Raw genomic sequence first — 25,726 nt, 5'->3', positions numbered from 1 at the left:
AAGACCCTCCTTTCGTTAAGAGCAGCTATCGAGAGAGCTTGGCGAGAGAGATGTAAAGATCGGGCTGCTTCTCATGCCAATAATTCACCACCACCTCTGCCGGCCGACAACCGATGTCCTCACCGTTTGAGCATGCAAGGTAAGGTTTGGCTTATAATCCACTTGCAGGCCCATGGCCAACACCACCACCAGCCTCCATTTAGCCTTCTGTAAGGAAGAATCATCCTCAAAATGAGGGGTTGCCATGATGAAACATGATGTATGGGATTTGAACCTGGGAGGGTCCCTGCAACCTGCTCAGATGGAAAAACTAAACTGGCTGAACCCACCATGTTTTTTTTTTTAAAACAGTCTGCAAAATGAATATACAATACTTATACATTACTTTGGATTTCTGTGAAAATAAAAATCACTGCTGTTTCTTGTAATAACTGGAACGACACTCGTAGAGCTCATAGCATCCTCGCACATCCATTCTGAACATCGTTAACTGAACACCTTGCTATTATGGCCCATTTACCCGTATCATCCATACATCCTATTGTGTCACGTAGTTTCTTGGCATGGGATATGAACGTCATAAATTTAATTCTTCACTCACATCTGGTCATACATCAAATATAAGGTTTCAGATTTTTTTGGATTAAGATTTCAATACAACCAATTATGGCAGCAGAGCAGTTAAAAATGCAAATGGGTACATGTATGGAGTTTGAGAGAGTATAGAATACTTGTGCTTCGGACATGTAAGCAATGTGGTCTGCATGAGAGATATGTTATCCTTTGATTCTGCAGTTTTGTTTGCAGAGTGATGTAAATACACACAAAAACTTCGAAATACTTTATCATGACTATTAGAACTGTTCTGTTCTTGCATATGGCAGCTTGGGTGGCTGTCATTTTGTGGAATCACAGCTGTGCTGCTGATGCTGTGTACATCTACCAGTACACTGGTACTCATTTCGCTGACTTCAGAAGGATCACAGGCTGAGTCAACCCGACCTGGTGTTAATTCAACAGGTAAGAGTGCTTGAACTCAGGACCCTAAGATCATAAGGCAGCCACCCTAAACACTAAGCCAATACCAGGCTTACTATTTGAACTACGTTTGCTTTTAATCTCCAATACCTTTAATGTACATCTTCAAGAATAATCCTTTACATGTAGAAGCTAAGCAACTGATATTTGGGAAGTTATCCTGTTCTGTCCTCCATACCTTTTTAAAAATGGTTAAATTTGTCCATGTGCAGTACTTCTCCGATCAGGCAAGGTTGATACAAACGCAAGTAAGGCTGCCCTTATTGTCACACTCCATTTCTCTGTTTATCTGTTCCCTTCCATCTTGTATATCTTGAGAACAGAACATTGTCGGGTCATCAAACTTGACCGACATAATGGGTGCTCCAGAGGGAGTGCCATTGGAGAGAGGGTGGTGATTTTGGAGAAGGTAGGGGTTGGGGGAGGGAGCGAGCAAGGGGAGATTTTTGCAATTGCTTAGGTGATTGCAACCAAATTTAGCACACATAATGGGGTAGTAAAATATGGTGTTCATAATTTATGAGGGGGGAGGGAAAATGTGGGGTTTTCTATAATCGGGATCCGGCTATTCCCGTCAGTCCTATGGGTCGCAGTGCCACCATATGTGAGATTTAGGGTGAAAATGGGGGTCCCAGAGAGGTTTATGGTGAAAAATTAAGATATTCGCTTTTATATATATATATATATATATATATATATATATATATATATATATATATATATCAGTTTCGGGGAGATTTGGAATAGTGGGAAGGGGGGGGGGGTCTGTTAAGCTCGAGAATTCCCCACCAGACGTTGTAGGAACATGGGTGTTAATGATGAAAAAAATTAAACTATCAGGTTGAATCAATTTTTAAGATTTAAAAGGGGGCTTTGGAATAGGGGTGCCTGGGGGTTTGTAATCTATTGAACCACTTTAATTGATCATGACCAAACTTTCAAAGGTTAATATAGGCCCTATGGGGAGGAGGGGAGTAGAATGGAGGGACAAAGAGGGTTGAGGTTTTGGGATTCTAATAACAAATGCACTGTGTAATAACGAATGTGGTATGTTAATTTTTACTTGCTGGGTTAGTTGTTTGCTATCTCGAAAAACAGTGGGAACAAAGCACTTGGATCCTTCTTGAGCTTGTCACTTGTGCTCATTTACACCAAGTTTTTGTTCAGATAATTGAAATATAAAATTATGTTGCAGTCATTATAACTCAAATAAATCTCAAAGATCATATATTTTAATGACTCCACTGGAACATGATCCAGATTGTTGTGACTACATGATGCCATTTTACCGATCAGACCTTTGTTGCATTTCCCTCGTACAAATACACAGAAAAAACATCATAACTCCAATTATTTGAGCTTGTAAAATCCATCTCCTGAAAAGGAGTGAGTTGTCATTTTGACTAAAATGTTCAATTTCATTGTTAAGGCTGCAATTATGTTAAGGCCAATAATTATGCCGAGCAATATTTGTCTTACCCAAATCTGTAGTTTAATTCGTTTATCCTTGCGGTGGATGGTTTTCACTTTGAAGTCGATTCCAACAGTACTGACAAATGCAGGCGTGAAGGTGTGATCTGCATAGCGGAACAGCAACGATGTTTTTCCCACAGCACTGTTCCCAATTATTAGGAGTTTGAACATATAATCAAAGTTCTGGTCAGCAATGGAGGAAACTTTGGAGACCGGAAGAGTTTGACTTCCTGTAGAAGATGCCATCTCACTGCAACAACAATGATCAGGTGTGATAATCCTCACAATATAGTAAATTAATCTGATCTTTTCACACAAAACATGCGAGGGCTCTACCGAAAGTCTTGAGCATGTTCTTTGTAGAGTAAAACAAAAGTATATGTAAGAATACTGATATTGTCAATCGTAACTGGGCATATCACATTCCTTTTCGACAAAATCTCCAGAATGATCCATGCATTTCTGCCAGTGCTGCATGAGCTTAAAAATCCTGCTGTGGTGGAAGTTCATTCCAACGCTTCACAACAGCTACTCACGGCTATCTGGATTGCATCATCGTTTTCTTAGTGCTGGCCTCTCATGTGTTCTTTCAAGGGCCTCAAAAGATGGTGGTCAGAGGGGGCCAACTCCAGATGGTACAGTGGAGGGGGGTGCACTTCCCAGCCATTCTTTGAGATTTCTTCCAATGTCAGAGTGAGGTCTAGCATTGTCGTGTTGAACGATGATGGCTTTTTTCATCGGGCGCTTTTCCCGAAGTGCATGTTTCAGAGCATCTGAACGTAGCACGTCACATTGATGGTTTCCACTTTGGGCAGGAAATGAACCAGTATGCAACCCTTGGCATTCCAGAAGATGGTTCCCATAACTTTGCAGGTGGAGGGTAACCTTTTGGCCTTCCTCTTTTTTGGAGATGTGGAGTGATGCTATCCCATGCTTTGCTGTTTGGTTTCTGGGTTGAAATGGTGGAACCACCTATCATCACCAGTCACGATATTGATCAAGAAGTCATCACCCTCGGCAACATGTTTTTGAAGCAACTATGGTGACGCGTCCATGCATGTGTTTTTGCGTTCCTCCATAAGCAAACCCAATGGGAACAATCTTTCCAATATCCCAAGGTTGCTATCATCTCCTGTATGGCATGGTGTCCGATGTTAAGCTGCAATGTGATCTCCCGAACCAGCACCCTTCGGTCCTCACTGATGAGCACATCAACTTTCTGCTCATTGCATTCAGTCGTGGTGCTTATTGGCCAACCACATCGTGGCTGATCGGTGATGTCTGTGTTTTAATCTTTGAAGTGTTTCACCCACCTTCTGACACTGCTAGTGCCTATGCAGGCAGGCATATCCATACTCCTGCCTCAATCAGCCGTAGATATCTGCAATTCTCCTTCACAAGGAATTCAGTCACTGCACATTGGCGAAACAATAAGACAGCCATTGTCACAATATATTGTGGGTACACCAGTGGTGTGCATGCACCAAGCCTGTGTTTGTAATGGAGTGGATAAATGTCGCTAATAACTCGTTTTTTTACTATATTTGGCACAAAGGTGTGGAATCCACTGATGCTCATGACTTTTGGTATGGCCTTCGTATATAAATATTTTCACACCAACAATATCACAATTTGATCTGATCTGATCTGATGTTGGAAGTCCACCTTTCATGGAACTTATTGGGATCACCACAGTAGTTATAGATCAGGTAGGGTCCAAACAGGATAAAGTAGTCAACCCGAAATTTGAATTTGGTCATGGTACTGACCCAATAACTTAACAAAATATGCCATGGGATATTTTACATATACATGATTGTAAAAGCAACAGCAGGCTAACTATCTAAGCAAGAGCCTTTCCTTAAGGGTAGGTCAGGTATGGGAGCATGCGCCGGAGCAGCGCATGCTTGACCTTCCCAAACAATGAACGGCACCTTAAGGGTAGAATGACAGATAAAAAAGAATAACATTTGCACAGCAATACATCCAACACTTTGGTCGTTTTATTTGAGTTTAAGTGACTTTCCATCAACAAACAGCTCCAGTACAAGCACACAACCAGCATAGTATGAGTTATCAGGTCAGGTACGGGAGCATGCGCCAGAGCAGCCTGTCGCTGCGTCCACTTTCCGCCGGTACTCCAGGGGCCTCCGTCTGGCCATCCCTCAGGCAGTTGCCTGGCCCATCCCCATCTCCTTGAGATGCTGATCACCTGCTGCAACCACGAAGCACGTGGTCGGCCCGTTGGCCTCCTCCACTCACAAGGCTCCTTCACTAAGAGAATCTCGTGAGCAGGATCAGCATTATGAAAACGAGCCCCATGTCCATACAGCCACAGCTAACACTCATGGACTATCCACGTAACAAATCTCAAACTGAGTCTCTCTCTCTCTCTCTCTCTCTCTTTCTCTCTCTCTCTCTCTCTCTCTCTCTCTCTCTCTCTCTCTCTCTCTCTCTCTCTCTCTCTCTCTCTCTCTCTCTCTCTCTCTCTCTCTCTGTCTCTGTCTCTGTCTCTGTCTCTGTCTCTGTCTCTGTCTCTCTCTCTCCCCTCATTGGACACAAAGTCTGACCAGCGATAGCCAATGATTCTCCAAAGAGATCTGGAACCAAAGGAGTTAAGTCTTCATCTCAGATCCTTTGTCAGTCCAAGTCTCACATCTGTAGAGCAAGATGAGAAGGACCAAGGATTTAAACACTCCTGCATAGGTACCAACAATGCCACACCTCTTGATCCAGTGAATCCATGACTCCTCAGGCCAAACCCAAATGTCTATCGACCTCTGGCTCACAACATGCGGAGACCGGAATATCACTGCCGAGGTAAGTGAATCTTTTTGTGACCTCAAAATCCTCACTACAAACAGGTACAGACAAGATAGCAACATCCAATATGTTATTGAAAGCCTGGATCTAAGTTTTCACTCAGGAAACCCACAATCCCAGTGGCTATGACTCCTCATTCATGGCTTGAGGGCCCCGTAAGGATATCCAGCGTCTCCACAAATCAAGGTCAGAGATCTTGACATTCCCAAACGATGCACCACACCTTGATATCTCTGACGTCTTCCCCAGACTCCAGTCCATACAAGTGATGAAAAGTGTGTGTGGGGGGGGGGGGGGTACACACCCCTGACAAACTCCAATAACAACTGGAAATAAGTTGGAGATGGAACCAACACACCTCACAGCATTCTCAGGACTAGAATATAGTTCAGAAATCAGATTGATCAGTTTTGATGGCACCCCACAAAGACCGAGAAGCCTCCAGAGGACATCCCGATTCGCGAAATCAAATGCTGTACAGAGATCATCATAGGCTACGAGCAGCCCTGCCAAATCTCTCGTCTCTGTTTGGTGAGGACCCAAAAGTCAAGGATACAGTCAATCGTTGACGTCTTTGGTGTAAATACCGACTGCTCTGGGCATTGGTGCTCAAGCAGATGGTGACAAACCCTTTTAAGAATTATCCCAGCAAAGACCTTGCCCAACACTGAGAGCAGCACAACTCCACGGTAGTTATTGCAGTCCTGGAGATCACCCTTCTCTTTTCAGAGAGGGACAACAAGGCCCCTCTTCTAGTCAGTTAGGAAGATGCCTGTGCTCCAAACAGAGCACAGATCTGCAAGCAATGACATGAATAAAGCATTTCCACCAGCCTTGAGAAATTCAGCATGGATGCCACATATCCCAAGAACTTTATCCCATTTCATCTGGTTCACTGCAGCCTGTGTTTCCAAAAATTAAACTAGTTCACAGTTGATTCTGCGTCGGAGTGGCGACCCATCCAGGATTGTGCCAATAGCCAAGGAGACTGCTTCGGCAGCACCAATGCTCTGCACAGAGTATGGTCCCAATGTACTGTACAGTTGATTGGAGGGTCAGCAATAGTGATAGTTAAACCACTGGCATCCAACTCAACAGCTGGTGGGTCAGCCTGGTACAGCCGGTCAAAGTAATAAGCCCAGCGGACCTTCACTCTGGCCTCCTCTGTCAAGAGCTCAACACCTTCCGCTCAAACTGGAGTACACCAAGAGAATGCTTGGAGGAACACAATGCACAAATTGTTTTGTAAGAAGAACGAGAATCACTTGAACACAGGTGATGCTCCACCACTTCACAGATTCCTCGCACATAGTACTCTTTGTCCACCCTCAGTGCACGTACAGTTTTGCACTTCAACTCCCTGAAGAGCTCAGCTCTGCCATTAGGCCTGGCCCTGTGACTCTGGTCAAAGATATCCAGTGGTGCTTGGGAGACAAAGCTCTTCTTTACTTGATGGTGTGTTCCAAGACATACACTGGCAACATCAAGGATGGTCATCTTGAAGGCACACCACAGCTCTTCAGGATTCCCCGAAACACCGAAACCCCAAGATCTCCACTCAGCCTGTTGGCAAACTCCTCAGCTTCCCTCTCATCCTTGAGCTTGCCAACATCCAGTCTCGGCTGGGATAGTGCCAATCTCCTGGATTTAAGCTGCAACTTGAGAGATGCTCCAACAAGCCTGTGGTCGGTATTGAGGAACAGAGCACTCTAATAGACCCTGCAATTCTAAATCATCTTCCAGCACCCATCAATGAACACCATCAATCTCCTTTTCCACACCACAAGTGTTGGAATACCACATCAAACAATGAGCCTGTGGGCGCTGAAACCATGAACCTACCACCCTAAGTCCACAACTTCTTGTAAAGTCAAGGAATGTAGTGCTATTCTGGTTCATAGTTCCAGGTCCATGGGAACCAATACATGTCTCATAATTGCCCCTGTCAGTGCCAGTCAATGCATTGAAATCCCACAAGACTAGAAGAGTATCTCGCCTGGGGCACTGATCAACCATAGACTCGAGTGTGGCATAGAATGCGTCCTTCACAGTGAGGTCACTCGCCTCAATTGGAGCATATACAGAGAATTGGGAAATGACACCCAATGAGCGACAAATCCTCAGTCTCATAATACGCTCATTGACCGATGTTACCTCAATTATCAAGGGAGTCAGCTTATTGGACACAGCTACAGCAACTCCTTGGGTATGGTAACCATCAGAGTGACCAAACCAGTAGTAGGTGTAACCACCTGCCCTCTGAACCTCAGAGAGTGTTGTAATACCAATGTTCAAATGTTGGAGCTCAGATGATTGCAGGGACAGGTGATCCATCCTCTTGAAGGGATAAGATATTCCAGGTACCCATCCAAAGGGACAACCTTTAGTTAACCCAAGGAGACCGCCATCTGGTGGATGACATGTCAGCACCACACTGACACACACCACCACCACCACCACAAAGTTTTTCCCTGTGTTTTTCTTCCTATCATCAAAGAATGGGGGTCCCTGAAGGCTTTGCCCCAATCCTGTCATCCATTGAGCTGCCCTGCTAAAGGCAGCTGCAGAAGAGGTACTCTCACAAAGTAGTTTTTTCAGTTTTATTCGCGTTTTTTATATGTTTTGTGGAATGAAGTGTTTTCCGGTGGCTGGAGTGCAAATCCTGCCACCAACCTCCTTGAAAATGGTAATCTAACTGCTGGAGAACATCCACAGACACAGTTGGGCACCACATATTGATGGCTTTTTGCTCACAAAGAGCTCCTCAACCTTTTGGCAGGTTTTGTTTTCAATCCATATGGGGGTCCATATTCAAAAACTCTCCTCACCAGGAAACCTGGTGGGGGAGACAGTTTAGTCGCCAACAACCCGGCCATGAAAAGGGTTAATACAGGTTTACATTGTACCTGCAGCAAGTCACAGATCTGAGCTGGCCTGACAATAGAGTCATCACAGTATATAAACAACAATGAAACGGAAGACCAAGAAGGAACCCGAGGAAGTAAAGAGTAAAGATGGAGTTATCAGGAGGAACCTGGATAGGATTTCAACAGCTACACCCCTACCCTCAAACCCATCCAGACGCAGCCAAGTGAGCCTGAAAGAAAAATTTCTGCAAGAATTCACTTCTGAGATAAATAACGAATGAGAGGAATAGAGAGTAAATGAGATGAAATAGAAGAAAAAGCAAGAATTAGAATGAATAAAGAGAATTGTGAAAAAAAAATTAAATTGGCTTTCAGGCAATAATAGTTGAACATAGCAATGGTGAACTAGATATATGCAATCACAAAGTGATCGCCAAGGGTAAGCTTCCCCTGGCTGGATGATCACCCGCAACTTACCCTTGAACCGTGATCAATGATGGCCATATTTTTTTCAGACCACCATATGACCCTGACCTTAGGTAGGGCATCCGGCCATAAAGAAAACATTGCTACAAGAAAGGGTACCATGAATGGAACCCGCAGAAAGCTGACCCCTGCTCAGGGATAAAGTCTTTCAAAAAAAATATGACCCTGACCTTCAACATTTAGGGATAGAGTGTCACACCATTTTAAAGTCTTTTTCCCTGAGCAGGGGTCAGCTCTTTCTTTTTTTTTGCAGGCTCCAATCATTGTACCCTTTCTTGTGGCAATGTTTTTTTTACTGCCGGATGCCCTCCCTGACGGCAACCCTTTAGTCACCTTCCACACGCAGGGATAATTACCAGTTGGGGTTAGGCAGGATAACCGACCTTGGCAGGATGACAGGCTGAGTCAACCCCCCTGATGTTAATTCAGTGGCTAGCGGGGCTCGAACTTAGGTCCCCGAGGATCCCAAGCCACCACCCTAACCACTAAGCCAACACCAGGCTATTTAGGGATAATAGTGTGCAACTGAAGAAAATGTGTCCCCATCCATAATCTATGCATAAAACTCAACAATGTGAAAATCGGAGGAGAATTCTTGAAGTTATGATCAAAAAAGTGTTTTTTGATTTTTAGGTCACAATTGCAAAAAAGTAGGTCAAGGATACTGATTAAATATCAGGTGCACAACATCAGTGCAGGTCCACTAATACTATACAATAAAATATTGGAAGGCCAAGCTGTCTAAGAATCCGCATTGGTAAAATTAAGCGATGACAAAAAACGCGTTTTTATTTTTTTTGTCAGACCGCCATTTGACCTTGACCTTCAAGTTGAAAGGGTAAGTTGTAAATTAATCATAATGAGCCTTGCTCTTGGCAATCTAGAGAGGACAATTTTGTTCTGATCAGACAAACCTTAGTGAGGTTATGGTGAAAATGTTAAAAAATGTCTATAATTACGTCATGACTTTAAAAATTAGGCCAAGAGAAAAAAAGTTGCGAACTTTCTATTCACAACCCTACATACTTTCTATTCACATTATTGATGCAAAATTTAATTCCGAAAGTCCCAGTCAGCTATGAGATGCAGTTGGAAATTTTGGAAATTGGGAATGCAGAAAGAAAAAAAGAACAATCCATAAATGGTGATTTAGTACTCTGAGGGATCAAAGAAACTCTGGGGTACAATTAAAAGTTTTGGGGGACATTTATAGAAACAAACCCAACAACAGGTTTAACAAGCCTCCCCCTAAACTGTAGGCAGAGGCTTAAATAAATGTTTTTTTTATTTTGTCAGTAAAAAGAGAAAGATTTTGTAATTATGGTACAAAGACTGACGATAATTGAGAGAAAAATATTGGATGTCGACCCACGATAATTTTAATCAAAATGGCCGCCATTTAAAATATGGCCTGCAAGTATTCTTGCAATTCAGACTTTTAAAGTTATGGTTTACACATCTCACCCAAAAGAAGGTATTTGATTCATATCTACATTCTGGAATCCATCCATCCATTGGGACCATACTCTGTGCAGAGCATTGGTGCTGCCAAAGCAGTCTCCTTGGCTATTGGACACAATCCTGGATGGGTCACCACTCCGACACAGAATACCAGCAAGCTGGCACTCATTTTGCTGACCTCAGAAGGATGACAGGGAGAGTCAACGCCACCTGGTATTAATTCAACAGCCGAGTGGGATTTAGAACTCAGGATCCCAGAATCCCAAGCACACCACCTTAACCATTAAACCAACACTAGGCATATGTACTAAGATGGGGATACATTTATTAGTTTGAATATACTACTAACCATATTGAACGCTTGACCCCCATATTTTATACTTTGCATGCAGAATCCAGATGTTGGGATTGGTATGACTTGAAAGTACTAAATGCGTATCCAGATCAACACTTTTAGCTCATATTGATTCTATTACTATACCTCTTATACATCCTTAAAACACCTTTGCATACCTGTTGATTCACCCCCAAAAATTGACATCAGTGATAATTTACAAAGCTCAGCAACATATTGCATCATTTTGTTCCTCTTGGATTTTTAATTAATTTTATAAACTTATTATCCCCCATTGGATGTCCGAAACGTGGGCTTATGGATTTTGTCATGATTTTCGTGTCTGTGCATGCGTGCGTGCATGTACAACCATATCTCAGACATGTGTGGACCAATTTTATTCATACTTGGCACAAAGACAACAAATGATGGCTCACATATGCACATCATTTTTTTTTTTTGAGATCACATCCAAGATGGCCGACTGGCAGCCATTTTGTTACTTGCATGTGTCCCCAACCATGTCTCAGACATGCATGGTCCAATTTTGTTCAAACTTCATAAAAACACAATACATGATGACATACACATGCACCTCACTGTTTTGCGATCTGATCAATGATTGTCGACTGGTGGACTGGTGGCCATTTTAGTTGTACATAAATATGGGCTAGCCCAGTGGTCCCCAAACTTTTGATCCCACGGGCCGCATTCACTACTCCCAAGGATGTTGGGAGCCAGAAAAAAAATTGATGCATTTTATTGAGTTTTATTGATGCAAATTGATTTGATTCCTCCCAGCGGTTAAGCGGCAGTGGCCGGCAGCGGCATTGTGTAAGGCTTTTCAGGTCACGGTGCCAGCCGGCAGTGGCATTGTGTAAACCCCTTTAAAATTGCTACATGAAAATGTGTTTTGATTGGAAAGTTCTCGCGGGCCACAGTATAGGGCTCCACGGGCTGCATGCGGCCCCCGGGCCGCAGGTTGGGGACCAATGGGCTAGCCCTTTAACTCCATACAATGAAAATTACTAAAACAATGGGGGCTATGTCATTTTATGTCTTTTTACTTGTTTATCAAGGAAAGATATTCATCCTCAGGGAATTTAACATTCATGTTGATGATCCCCATGATCTTTCTCAAAGATTCTTGATTTGTTCTTAATTTTTTTAGGGAGAGGTAATATTGCTCATGGATATGAGATGTCATCTTTTACCTGCCAAGGACAATTCTCAATTGGCAGGATAGTGTGCAATTATGGTTAATTATCCATGGAAGAAGAAATGGTGTACATTCCAGAATTCATATTAATGATGTGATGGAATTCCGAATTCTGTGTCTGGACATCACTGCTCAGTCGATTCCAAAATCATTGATCGAATTAATAATCCCAAATTGATTGAATTAATCATCCTACATAGTGCTTTTGAGTATATATTTTGTTGCGTTATTTCTGCGAAATAAGCTCATAGATTAGGTACTGGTGTCCCGTCGTATGTCCGTAAGTATGTGAGTTAACATTTGACAAAAACAGCTTCGCCTCACAAACTACTCAACCAATATGGACCAAATTTGGTACGGTGCATCAGGACAACAAGATCTCATTGTGTTGTGCTCCCCTTTTGGATGCACCACTGATAGAGGAGGTGAAAGGGGGGTTTTGCCCTAAATATTGGTATTTTATTCAAAAATCTTCTTCTCAGAAACCCGCAGACAGATCCAGAACAAACTCACTACGAGGCATCGAGACCATGCCCTAACCTTAAGTCGTGCTCCTCATAGCCGTATCTCCCCCAGAAATGGTGCTCTGGGTTCCCTCCCTGAATCCTTCATTTTCACTAAAACATCTTCTCCACAACTACCTGAGCAATACGGACCAAATTTGGGACAGTGCATCAGGACAGTAAGCTATCATGGGGTTGTGCTCCCCATCCACATCTGCCCATTTAAAGAGGGTAAAAGGGGGATTTTGCCCCAAATCATTGGTATTTCATTCAAAAATCTTCTCAAACTGACAACTGAATCCAGATCAAACTGGCCATGCAGCATCGTGACCAAGCCCTAACCTTAAGTTGTGCTCCCCATGGCCGTATCTCCCCTGGAAAGGGGGCCACGCTCTCCCACCCCTAATCCCATATTCACTGAAACATTTTCCTCACATGACCGAAACGGACCAAATTTGGTACAATACATCAGAACAGTAAGGTCTCATGGGGTTGTGCTCCCCATCCGGATCCACCCCTATAAAAGGCTGAAAAGGGGGGGTTTCGCCTCAAATTCAGGTAATTTCTTTTAAAATCTTCCCAGAATCCAATGGCCAAATGCAGATCAAACTCTTTGCGAAACATAAGGACCATGCCGTTAATTTTCGTTGTGCTCCCTATGACCGTACCTCTTCAGGAAAGGGAGCCATGATCTATTCCCCCTAATCCCTCATTTTCACCCCACCTGTTGAGGAAATAACCGTCAGTTCACCACGGGGCTATTTTATTTTTTTGTATTACTGAGAAAATATCACAGCAGACTCATTAAATCCATCATTACATTCACCTTGCTGCAATGCTAAGAAAGCCTCATGCTATGATGATGTTGCAAGATCATTATATGGCCAGATGTCAGTGACATATTAGTTTGGACTGGTTTCACGAATCATAGCAGAGCTCTGCCTCTGATGAAAGCTTTGCCGTTAGCCATATTTCAGTTTCATATAACTAGCAGATTGATCAGGATTTAGTCGGTGAGCTTTCTGGGCAAACCGTATGCCATCTACCACCGTGACAATGACAGGTCAATTTACAAGAACTTCACTACAACCTTGTTGGGGTTTTATTATTTCACTTTAGCGATGGCGATGCAGAATCGCAGTGACTTGCTTTTTGTTTTTCAAGGAAAACGCATCCAATAAGGAAAGGTTTCTGCATGAAGGACTTATGGCTTCAATTTTGTGGCTGTCACTTGTGGAGCTAGTGCGCCAGCAGTGCCAAGCTGTTTGGCTAACAGCCCAAGTAATAAATCAAAGATGCCAGAGTCATTATTATCCAATGAGTAAGCACGTTTCTTGCTGCCCACCACCATCATCATGTACCTGTATCATACTCCATGCAGAAAAAGCAAGCTCAACACAGCTGGATTTTTCTTCTGAGCAAGAAGTATGTATTTTTGTCTTCGGTACAAATGATATCATCAGGTTGGCCTCCAAAGCTGGATACATTGCTTAAAAGTCATGGTGTAAAGATTTTACTTTACAGTAGTCCAGTGTGTCATGGAATATGGTCCCCAACTGTGGACTGGTGCTGCTGCTTCTCATCCTTCTCCTCCCAATCCCTCCACCCTTCAGGAGGCCCTAGAATCTAAGGTCCTTTGTACCATTGGAATCTCGTGTCTCAGAGTGTGCTGTTTTCTCAACATAAACAGGTTGATGACCTTGTTTTTTTTGTTGTTTGTTTTTGTCAACCAGCTCGATTTTAGTCTTACTCCTCCTGTCTTCTTACCTCTCCACCCATTTGTTGACCTACCCAAATCTAAACTCAACACTCATTCGTCTTCCCCAATGAGGAGTTGAGAAAGCGCAAGTTTATCACTGTGGGGAACGAGGCAACACGGACATTTCAGGCATTACCCTTTGTCAGAGCAGAAAAGCTGCATTCTTTCGTACCCCTCTTTTCTCACCTGTGTAATTCCCTTTCCGAGTCGGTTGTCACGAGCTCTTTCCCACAGGATTTCAAGTCTGTTGCCCGCCACCATTTCATGTTCCCTCTCTCACAATTACACCACTGAGCCTCATACTTCATCTACTCAAAACCTGTTCTCATCCTTGTCCTACAATTTCCTCTCCTTGGGTTATATAATGTATCTATTTGTTTTCCTTTTGGCCCAATTTGTCAGTTGATCCATTGCCCGATGTTGTTCTGCTCTTCCCTGAGCCTCAAAACTCGTATAAAAAGTTGAAACTCATTATTTCTTCATAACACTGTGCGACCTGTCGAGTTGTTTTTAAACTTTTTATGAATACCATTTTGCTTTGCTGATTATTTTTTCAGTTTTGTCATTTGATCTTTGTTCTTTTTATATGGATTTTCTTTTGTTACCTCCACTACCGAAGGTGGATGGAAGTTGTGTTTTTACCCCTGTTTGTCTTTTTACTTCTTCATCAAGTAAAATTCTGTTATTCTGTTTGTCTGTAAGCAGGATATCTCAAACGTTTAAGATAGATTCAGACAGAACTTGGTAGACAAGTTGGGTGTGCGACAAGGCCGAATTGATTCGATTTTGGTGAAGGTCTGGATCCAGGTATGACAATTTTTTTTTTTCAAGTGATTTTTCACCATTGAGAGATGGGGGCCAAAAACGATATATAGCATGATTTTTGTTTAAAAAAAAAAGGATGGGGACAGATTATGACAAAACCGAGTGGATAAGTTGGGTAGGTGACAAGAACAAGCTGATAAGATTTTGGTTAAAGTCCAGACGCAGATCAGGCCAAACCATCCATTCATTGGGACCATACGCTGTGCAGAGCATTGGTGCTGCCTAAGCGGTGTCCTGGGCTATTGGGCACAATCCTGGACGGGTCACCACTCTGACACAGGATACCAGCAAGCTGGAACTCATTTTGCCAACCTCAGAAGGATGACAGGCAGTCAACCCCACCTGGTATTAATTAAACAGCCGAGGGGGACTTGAACTCAGGATCCTAGGATTCCAAGCCCACCACCCTAACCATTAAGCCAACACTAGACATAGGCCATTTGGTGAGATACAAAATGTAAACCGTTCAGCCTGGCGGGGGTATACGCTCCGTTCTAGTTATAACTAAAAATATTTTTAGCTGCGTCTCGCATAGCGAGATGTAACGTACCCTCTGCTCTGGGATGAATAGAGCCAAGAGAGGGCAGAGGGTGCAAGACCAAAAAGCTCCGCGTTGTTGTTGTTGTTCTTCTTCTTGTGAAGACAAAACCTTTAGGACTCGGTTCTTTTATATCAGTAGAGTCAATATACGGTTGAACCCCAAAAAATTAAAACAAAACGTTTTATTGTTTTAAATGCTTTAATAGGTCATGGTGAATTCCAGAAAAAAAGTCTCGGGTAATCTGACCCTGGTAAAGGGGTTAATTTGCATATTTTCAAGATGGCCACCAATGAAAATTTCAATGTACTACAAACTTTTTTATGGTTGATTTTTGACCCTATAAATGTATTGGCAACAGATAGGAACATGGGATTTCTGAATCAAATAAACATAGTTCCATCCACCTATGATGTACTATGACGTAACTATGACATATATGACGTCATAGTTAAAAGATAAATGAGTATGCCAGAGAAAATCTGTTGTTTTATAATATGTAATGACATGTGATGCTATCATTTAACTCCTTGAACGAGTTAAACTGTCCCTTTCCTGTAATTACATCGATGGGATGTCATCAATCCAAAAGAAATCTGTATTATATGTATGCCACACAGCCTTACTATAAGCCACGCCCATTGTCACCCAAGATCATCTCAGCATTGTCATTGTCATAATTCTCATTCTCATCCCCCAACATGTGATTGAAAGGGTTGTTACATGACTGCACTTGGCACTGTCCACAAGCTGATGTGCATGGTAGACCGTAGGTTCTGCATGTGCAACGTTGAGTGCTGCACCCAGTAGTGCAGTTGCAGTGAACTACCTGAAGCAAAGAGTCTGGTGTGGCATTCATTTCATTCATTACTGGGATGAACTGATTCTCCTCTGTTTTCCACCCCCAGTCTGTTGCTTCCAAATCTGCCTCTTCTCCCATCCATGTCATGATCTGGAAATATGTGCGGAGTGAATGGTGCTTAGTAGCCGCTTCAGTTGGCGGCAGACGCTCTGGGGTAACAAACGACACAGCCGATACCACTTTCTTTGTCAAGATGCTGTGGCACAACGAAGTGAGAGTATCTGTTCCCTTTCCACCAAACACCTGGACCATTGCCTTGTACCCAATCTCTACAATTGCATCTGTGCTTTGACCTGGTGTAGCAAATGCTTGGGCACATGACCTCAAACCAGCATCACCTTTCATGACTTTCTGGAAGAGAGATTTCTTGCCAACCCCAAATATGCGCGAAGTCATATCACATCCAGTAAAAGCATGTACGAACAGCATCATGGTCGATGCCTGGGATCCTAAGAGGCTCTTTAGTCTGTTTATGTGATACACTCTGCTTTGGTCCTGCATCTTGTCAGATCAGAAGTACAAGTCCCGGTTGCCACCTTCAGCATAATGGTGAAGCAGCAGAATAAGTAAGTCCGTATCTTCGCCTATCGGTGTTGTTGACTGCAGCTGGAAAGCTCGTACTGCTGCTTGCACGATGTCGTAGTCTGCATCACCTGTTGCGTTTATCACAGTGCACCCCTTTTCCTTTAGCCTTTGGCTAATGATGTTTATCAGTTCCTGCTGGTTGGAACCATGTGATAAGAACTCATCTTTTTTTCCCCATGAACACGGTGTCTTCTGTGAAGTTGACTTTGGGATGATGTTTCTTTTGACGACACTGGTGTGTGCTGTCCTTGATAGATGGTTCATCCGAATAACCGTCGAAGACAACAGTAGCTTTCCCGTAATTGCGGAGTACGAAGTCAGCATAGCCGTTAGCTATAGATCCGTATGTGCTTCCTTTCGTCCACTTAACGCGATGCATCAGTGAGCCACCATCCAACACATAGTGGTCCGTCTTGGGTACATCGTCCGACTCATCCTCGGTAGACAAACCTTTTGCATATTCATCTATTGCTCTCGCAAGCTGGGGCTTTGTCCGCTTTCCTGAATATGTGCTTCGCCTCAAAGAGAGCTGGGGAAAATGGAAACAATTCATATTCAAAAATGTCCTCCAATGAGAGGTTCCCTGCCCGAGAAATGACAAGTCACCTCTGAAACAGAAGAGCAGGGTCTATAGTTCAGTTGCCAGTAACCTGGACAGCAGATGAATCTCCCAGAGTTTTCGCTTTGTCCTTCCTTTTGCATGTGTAGGTGAAAACTGGTTGTCCAGTCAGCTTTTCAGCAACTTCTTTCCCCACTACCTGCAAGTTGTCGACATTCACTTCATCCTTGGCTACAACACCAGTGACAACATTTCTCAAGGCTGGATCATCAGAGAACAGATTGCATGACTGAAGTTTTTCTTGGATTTTTGCTAGATCTGACTGGTCCCTCTCCATCCTGGACTTGGTAGCCTCCTTGTGCTGTTCACTCGACGTGTAAGTGCAATCATTGAATTCCTGCATGGCTACATTATATTCCGAACATACGGGGGACGACAGTGTCCACAGGGCACGTTGCTCCTTCGTCATGCCACTGCCCCTGGTCAACCCACCAGTCGACTTGAGTGATCGCATAAGTGTCTGTTCGATAACAAGATCGGACCCAAGTCGAGCCCAGAACTGATCACTCCGGCGAACCACATGGAAATAAAGGGGGTTAGCTTTCGGTTTTTGCTATGACGTCATAAACGTCATAGTTACGTCATAGGCGGGAGAAACTATGTTCATTTGATTCAGAAAACCCATGTTCCTATATGTTACTAATACATTTATAGGGTCTAAAATCAACCATAAAAAAGTTTGTAGTACATTGAAATTTTCACTGGCGACCATCTTGAAAATATGCAAATTAACCCCTTTACCAGGGTCAGATTACCTGAGATTTTTTTTCTGGCACGCAGCATGACCTATTAAAACATTTAAAACAATAAAACGTTTTGTTGCAAATTTTTTTGGGGTTAGGTGATTCGGATCATATTTTGACTCGACTATATACAGGATCCGGATCTCTTTAAATACTAAACACCTGTACACATCCTCGCATTGAGGGTGCCTTTTGAGACCGTCTATCATGAACTTTTAAATATATTCGGACATTTGCTTTAAACTTTCGAAAAGTTCACGTTACTATTTAAAGATTATTCCATTTAATGTATTGTAATTTTGTAAATACACTATTTTATCGTCATGAACGACGATCGTCCATGACGGGTCTCGCTATTGGCTCAATCAAGGCACGTGACGAAATATCGGAAGTTTTTTTTTCTTCTTTTTCTTCTTCTTCTTCTTCTGCTTCTTCTTCTTCTTCTTCTTCTTCTTCTTCTTCTTCTTCTTCTTCTTCTGCTTCTTCTTCTTCTTCTTCTTCTTCTTCTTCTTCTTCTTCTTTTTCTTCTTCTTCCTCTTCTTGTTCTTGTTCTTCTTCTGGTGAAGACAAAACCTTTAGGACGTGGCTCTTGGACACAATTGTCCTTGTTTAGACAGAAGTTTATGGTTAAACATAGGGTGGGAAACCAGCTGTGGGGTTCTGAGATAACAGTGTGACCAGTGAGGGAGGCTGTGGACTGAGGGAAAAGGGCAGGTGAGCAATATCAGAAGTGAGAATAGGAGGATTCAGGGGGACCCTGGGGGTCTGGAACCCCCTTTTTGGGAGGAGTAACAAAAAATCATGAACAAATCCTGCCCCCTCCCCCCAATGTTTTTTTTTTATATTTTTCAATATATATGCAAATGATCGAGGGTCATGGAAGAGATAAATCAGAATGGAAGGGAAAGAAATGGCGAGGGGGAAACACCAATAGCAGAATAGAAGTGAGTGACATCAAGGGGAGGGGGAGAAGGCCACAATGGGAGCGAACAACCTGCACACAAACGGAATGAACCACAGCAAGAAGAGGATGGGGAAGGTTGGGATGAAACAAGAGAAACAAACTAACCACCAACAAAGAAACTAAAACAGGTGAGGGAGAGAGGAGAAATCACAATAAACTGGAAAAAGGGAATGCTTGGGAATGGCATCAATGGGGGTTGAGGAAATCATGAGCGTGAATGGGGTATGGACATCTGTATTGAGGCCCTGGAGGGAAAAATGGACTGCATATACCGGAAGTTTTTCCACAGACGAGAGAAAAGAGGAACAAATGAGTGGAGGTGAGCAGTGAGCCTGGAATTTAGGACTTTAGCAAGAATAGGGTGATTGGAGACTGTGTGCACCATGAAGAAATCTGGGATGAATAGAACCAAGAGAGGGAAGAGGGTGCAAGACCAAAAAGGAGATGTAATAATACAGAGAGGCCATCAACCAATCTGCAATGTGAAAGCAACCGGCGTACATACTCAGCTTTGTCATGAGAGATCCCAATGGTTTTGAGGGCCTTGCCTTCTATCCTTGCATCCCTTCCATTGCAGAATCCTATAGAGGGCATCCCGATTCAATCAATTGAACACTGTACAGAGATCAACAGAGGCTGCAAGTAGCCCCTGCAGAAACTCTCGTCTGTGTTCGGTGAGGACTCGAAGGGCAAGATACGGTCAATATTTGACCTCTTTGGTGTAAAGCCTGACTGCTCTGGGCACTGGTGCTCAAGCAGATGGTGGCGAACCCTATGAAGAATTATCCAAGCAAAGACCTTGCCCGGCACTGAGAGCAGCATCACCCCTCGGTCGTTGTTGCAGTCCTGACGATCACCCTTCCTTTTCCAGAGAGGGACAAAAAGGCCCCTCTTCCAGTCAGGTGAGATGATGCTTGTGTTCAAGGAATAGCACAGAACTGCATGCAATGACAAGAGAACAGCATTTCCACCAGCCTTGAGAAGTTCAGCATGGATGTCAAAAATCCCAGGAGCTTTACCCCATTTCAACCAGTTCACTGCGGCCTGTGTTTCCACAAACGAAGGTGGATCACAGTTGATTGGAGGGTCAGCAATAGGGAATGTAACACCCCTGACATCCAACTCAACAGCTGGTGGATAAACCTGGTACAGCCGCTCAAAGTAACCGGCCCAGCGGACCTTCACTTCGGACTCCTCTGTCAAGAGCCCACCACCCTCTGCTCTAACTGCAGTACACTGAGGGACAGGCTTGGAGGAATGCAATGCATGAATTCCCCTGAAACAGGACAAGAATCACTTGACCACAGGTGATGTTCTACCCCCTCAAAGATTCTTCGCACATAGGCCTCCTTGTGCACCCTCAGTGCACAGACAGTTTTATGCCTCAACTCCCTGAACAGCTCCACTCTGCCATTATGCCTGGCCCTGCAACTCTGGTCAATGGTATCCAGTGTCCCTTGAAAGACAAAATTCTTCTTTGCCCTCCGGTGAGTTCCAAGACATCCACCAGCAACCTCGAGGATGGTGGTCTTGAAGGCACTCCACAACTCTTCAGGACCTTCCAAAGCACCCAGACCCCCCAAATCTCCACTCAATCTGTTCACAAACTCCTCAGTTACCCTTCATCCTTGAGCTTGCCAACATCCAGTCTCGGCTGGGATGTTACCATTCTCCCAGATTTAAGCTGCAACTTCAGTGTCACTACCACAAGCCTGTGATCAGTATTGAGGAACTGCACTCCTGTCGACCCTGCAATTCTGAATCATCCTCCAGTGACCATCAACGAACTCATGGTCAATCTCCTTTGCCACACCACCAGTGATGGAATACCAAGTCAGGTGATGAGCTTGTGGGCGTTGAAACCATAAACCAGCTACCCTAAGTCCATGACTTATTGCAAAGTCAAGTAACTTCGTGCTATTCTCGTTCACAGTTCCAGATCCATGGGGACCAACACATGTCTCATAACCTTCCCTATCATTTCCAGTCAATGCATTGAAATCCCCCAAGACTAGAAGAACTTATCTAGCCTGGGGCACTGATCAAGACAAACAGACAGACAGAATAACAAGAAAAAGACATCGTACAGAACATGATACTTGCAAAATCCACCTCCCTCTCCAAAGGTTGCCATGGATACATCAAATTTTGCATTTCATGAAGATTAAAATTGACAATCTTAATCAAAGCTGAGGTCAATTGGATAAAAATTGATTATTTTTCAGATTGAAAATGATGATTTTAGAAGTTTGACCTTGAGTTGACCTTTGACCTTTTGACCTCAAAAATAGTTGGTTTCCCAATTCTGTAATGTACTTTGGAATTGCTGTTTAATTTTCAAGTCAATCGGATGAAAAGTGACGATTTTAGAAATTTGACCTCAAAATAAATTGGCTTCTCATTTGAGACTACGTCTACATACAACTTGCTAAAATTTCATGATGATCGGTTTAGAATCGTGACCTGTAGGCGATGACAGACAGACAGACAGACAGACAGACAGACAGAAAAACAAAATCGACTGACCAATATACTTGAAAAATCTTGGATTTTGCAAGTAACAGACGGACCCAAGCGCAATACCCTCTCCTTCGGTGAGGGTAACTGCCAATTATTATGTGCTGCTCTCACTTCATTAATGGTTCTTTCAACACTCGATATTATTTGATTCTCCCGTGTAGAGGCCGAGGCACAAGGATTGTTGCTTTCACATCACAGGCAAGTTGGTGGTCTCTGTTTTTTGCCGCTTCTTCTTCGATATCACTCCGGTTGCTCTCTGTCCTCCGACTCTCTCCAACTTCCAGTAACTCCTTACTGGTTAAAAATCCAAATTCAGGTTGACTGCATACTTCAACTCTTTTATTCCTTACTATGGGACCACCTTCCTTAGGCCGTTCTTTCCTCCTCTTCCCTACAAGGTGTCAAGCAGGCAGTGCATGGCCACCTCATGTCGTCCCCCATCCAAACTCATGTTTCTTATTACCCCCATTAACTCTTCCTAACCTCATCCATCTTACTTTCTGATTTCAGTATCTCCTGTTAATTTATTCCCTTTCCAGCTGTATCCAATTGTTGCCACTCTACCTAACCATCAATTTATCCTCACTCTTCCATGATCCTCACTCTTATGGAGAAAAAAAGCAATATTCCGAGATTCCACATTTCAACATAATACAACATATTGACCGTAGTATGCCTACCTGAGCAATCACCTGCACAGTCTATTGAGATCTTTACTATCGTTTTCAAATCCGCTTCTGCATGTGACCCTAATTTCCACCTGCATTCACGTTTCCAGACTGGCATGAGATGGTAAAACAGCGATCTACACACGTCAGTGGAAATACAATAAAACACAAAGCAACAACATCGTAATCCAATCAAGTGAGGTCAATTTCCACAAAGAACCAAGGGGAAAATAAAATATGAATCCACCCACAGATATCAAACGTTACATCCCTTTTCACGTTATTTGTCTTACAAATCATATTATGTACTTCATATCTCACCTCTTTTCCTTCATTATATCACCATGTTTACTCTATTATATCCTCCTTTACTCCATTATATCACCTTGTTTACTCCATTATATCACCTCGTTTACTCCATTATATCACCTTGTTTACTCTATTATATCACCTTGTGTCCTCCATTATATCACCTCGTTTCCCCGCATTATATGACCTTGTTTACTCCATTATATCACCTTGTTTCCTTCATTATATCACCTTGTTTACTTTATTATATCGCCTCATTTCCCTCATTATATTACCTCATTTCCCACATTACATCACCTTTTTTTCTCCATTATATCACCTCTTTTCCCCCCCATTTTATCACCTTGTTTCCTCCATGATATCATCTTGTTTACTCGATTATATCACCTCATTTCACCCATTGTATCACCTTGTTTCCTCCATTATATTACCTTGTGTCCTCCATTATATCACCTTGTTTCCTCCATTATATCACCTCATTTCCTCCATTATAACACCTTATGTCCTCCATTATATCACCTTGTTTCCTCCATTATATCACCTCGTTTCCTGCATTATATCACCTTTTTCCCCCCATTATATCACTTCGTTTCCCCCCATTATATGGCCTTGTTTACTCCATTATTTCACCTTGTTTCCTCCATTATATCACCTTGTTTAATCCATTATATCACCTCGTTTCCTGCATTATATCACCTTGTTTCCCCCATTATATCACCTTGTTTACTCTATATCACCTCATTTCCCCCATTATATCACCTCATTTCCCCCCATTATATGACCTTGTTTACTCCATTATATTGTCTCATTTCCCATATTACATCACCTTGTTTCCTCCATTATATCACCTTGTTTACTTTATTATATCACCTCATTATATCACCTCATTTCCCCCATCATATCACCTCATCATATCACCTCATTATATCACCTCATTATATCACCTCATTTCCCCCATGATATCACCTCATTTCCCCCATTATATCACCTCGATTTCCCCTCCCCCCCCATTATATGGCCTTGTTTACTCCATTATTTCACCTCGATTCCTCCCATTATTTCACCTTGTTTACTCCATTATATCACCTCATTTCTGCCATTATATCACCTTATTTAATCCATTATATCACCTTGTTTACTTTATTATATCACCTCATTTCCCTCATATTACCTCATTTCCCACATTACATCACCTTGTTTACTCCATTATATCACCTCGATTCCCCCCATCATATCACTCCGTTTCCCCCATTATATCACCTCGTTTCCCCCATTATATCACCTCATTATACCACCTCATTATATCACCTCGATTCCCCCCATTATATCACCTTGTTTCCTCCATTATATCACCTCATTTCCTCCATTATATCACCTTATGTCCTCCATTATATCACCTTGTTTCCCCCATTATATCACCTCGTTTCCCCCATTATATCACCTCGTTTCCCACATTATATCACCTCATTTCCCCCATTATATCACCTCGTTTCCCCCATTATATCACCTCGTTTCCCCCATTATATCACCTCGTTTCCCCCATTATATCACCTCGTTCCCCGCATCACGTCACCTTGTTTACTCCCATTATACTACCTTGTCTTCCTCAGTGGGCTACATCTCATACGTTATGCCATTTTTATCTTGCCCTCATCAAGTCGAATGCACCCCGAAGCCAGTGACGAGCGTGTCTTCCCGTTACACAGACACAGACACAGACACAGACACAGACACAGACACAGACACAGACACAGACACAGACACACACACACACACACACACACTTGTTGCGTTTTCTCATCGTTAAAGCTTCTCCAACCAATCCCCCATGCTTCCCGTGCCGTCTCCACCATGATATCTCTCATGTACCAGAACTCCTCACCTTGCACTCTTCGTGAGCTCAATCTGCCGACCCGTGTAAATTGGTTTCAATGCTCCCACTCACCGTCTTGTCTCGCTCTTCCTCTTCTTTTCCTCCTAATCAAGTCCACGATCCCGCGATAGACCCACGTGTGTGGCACATTGAACGAGACGATCTCTAAACGGAGTGATGCATTCGGAACACAAGACCAAAGGATTGTATGTGCGGTGGGGATGGTGTGTGCATTCGTTTAATTTATCTCCATGCCCCTCCTTTTCTCGATCAATTGAAACCCCCTCAGACCCCACCTTACATGCTGCGACCGCATGTCGGAGGAACGGCTGTCCCTTGCACACCTGTACAGAATGTCACCTCGGCGTAGCCCGGGCCACAGTGGGTGTCATCAGATCGGCCACAGACGAGACTCTCGGGATGTCAACTTCCTAACAACGACAGTCAAATGATAATGTGAGCTTTGACAAAAGCTTACATCAACAGCGATAGGTGGGTTGTGGTGGCATGAGCAATTGGTAAACCATCCAATCCATGTTCGATGTCTGAGTGACCGAGTCGGGCGAAAGTCAAATCTACTGCTCTGATCTATCGCCGGTAGGGTGGTGCTCCATCTGGGAGCACGCAGTCCTCCGAATGGGGATGACCTGCTTGCTGGACCAACAACTATCCCTGATGCTCCCACCTTAACAAGATGACCCTTCCATATTATGTTAACAACTCTGTGTAAAATATCCCTGCCCCCCCCCCCTCTGTCTGATTTCAATCAGATCATCTCGTGATATCCACCTTTCTGAATTGTGTCATTACAATGGCTGAAGTTTATTCGATGTGTTCCAAAACCAAAAAAAACACGTCGAAGATACAGACCGACGTTTCACATTGTGTCGCTGACCCTCATTCAATTCCCATGGCCTTTCAATGTGCTTCTATTAATAACAAGGACAAATGTGTCCAAGAGCCGCGTCCTAAAGGCAATAACAACAACAACAACAACTTCCGATATTTCGTCACGTGCCTTGATGGAGCCAATAGCGAGACCCCTCATGGAGGCTCCTCGTACATGACGAGAAAATCGTGTATTTACGAAATTACAACACATTAAATGGAATAGTCTTTAAATAGTAACGTGAACTTTTCGAAAGTTTAAAGCAAATGTCCGAATATATTTAAAATTGATGATAGACGCTCTCAAAATGCACCCTCAATGCGAGGATGTGTACAGGTGTTTAGTATTTAAGGAGATCCGGATCCTGT

At 43.1% G+C, this 25,726-nt stretch overlaps 1 protein-coding gene across 11 annotated transcripts in view; it reads right to left on the bottom strand.

The window, feature by feature from the left end:
• LOC147024504 (ras-related protein Rab-3B-like) overlaps positions 1 to 25,056 on the bottom strand; it is a 50,669-nt gene extending 25,613 nt beyond the window's left edge. The window contains exons 1-3 of one of the 11 annotated variants that reach the window (XM_085884496.1): positions 24,814 to 24,933; positions 24,542 to 24,634; positions 2,518 to 2,761 (exon numbers count right to left, since the gene is read on the bottom strand). In XM_085884496.1, the coding sequence (XP_085740622.1) occupies positions 2,518 to 2,757 (240 nt within the window). In that variant the 5' untranslated portion in view covers positions 2,758 to 2,761; positions 24,542 to 24,634; positions 24,814 to 24,933. The other 10 variants (XM_085884497.1, XM_085884498.1, XM_085884500.1 and 7 more) reach the window with 10 other exon arrangements.
• Positions 25,057 to 25,726: the final 670 nt, after the last annotated feature.

The sequence above is a fragment of the Eptatretus burgeri genome, chromosome 6, assembly GCF_056783735.1.
Source record: "Eptatretus burgeri isolate ZD-2024b chromosome 6, Ebu_testis_v1, whole genome shotgun sequence".
Classification (NCBI taxonomy): domain Eukaryota; kingdom Metazoa; phylum Chordata; class Myxini; order Myxiniformes; family Myxinidae; genus Eptatretus; species Eptatretus burgeri.
Note: the sequence above shows the minus strand (reverse complement) of the source record. Positions and strands in the feature narration are given on the sequence as shown.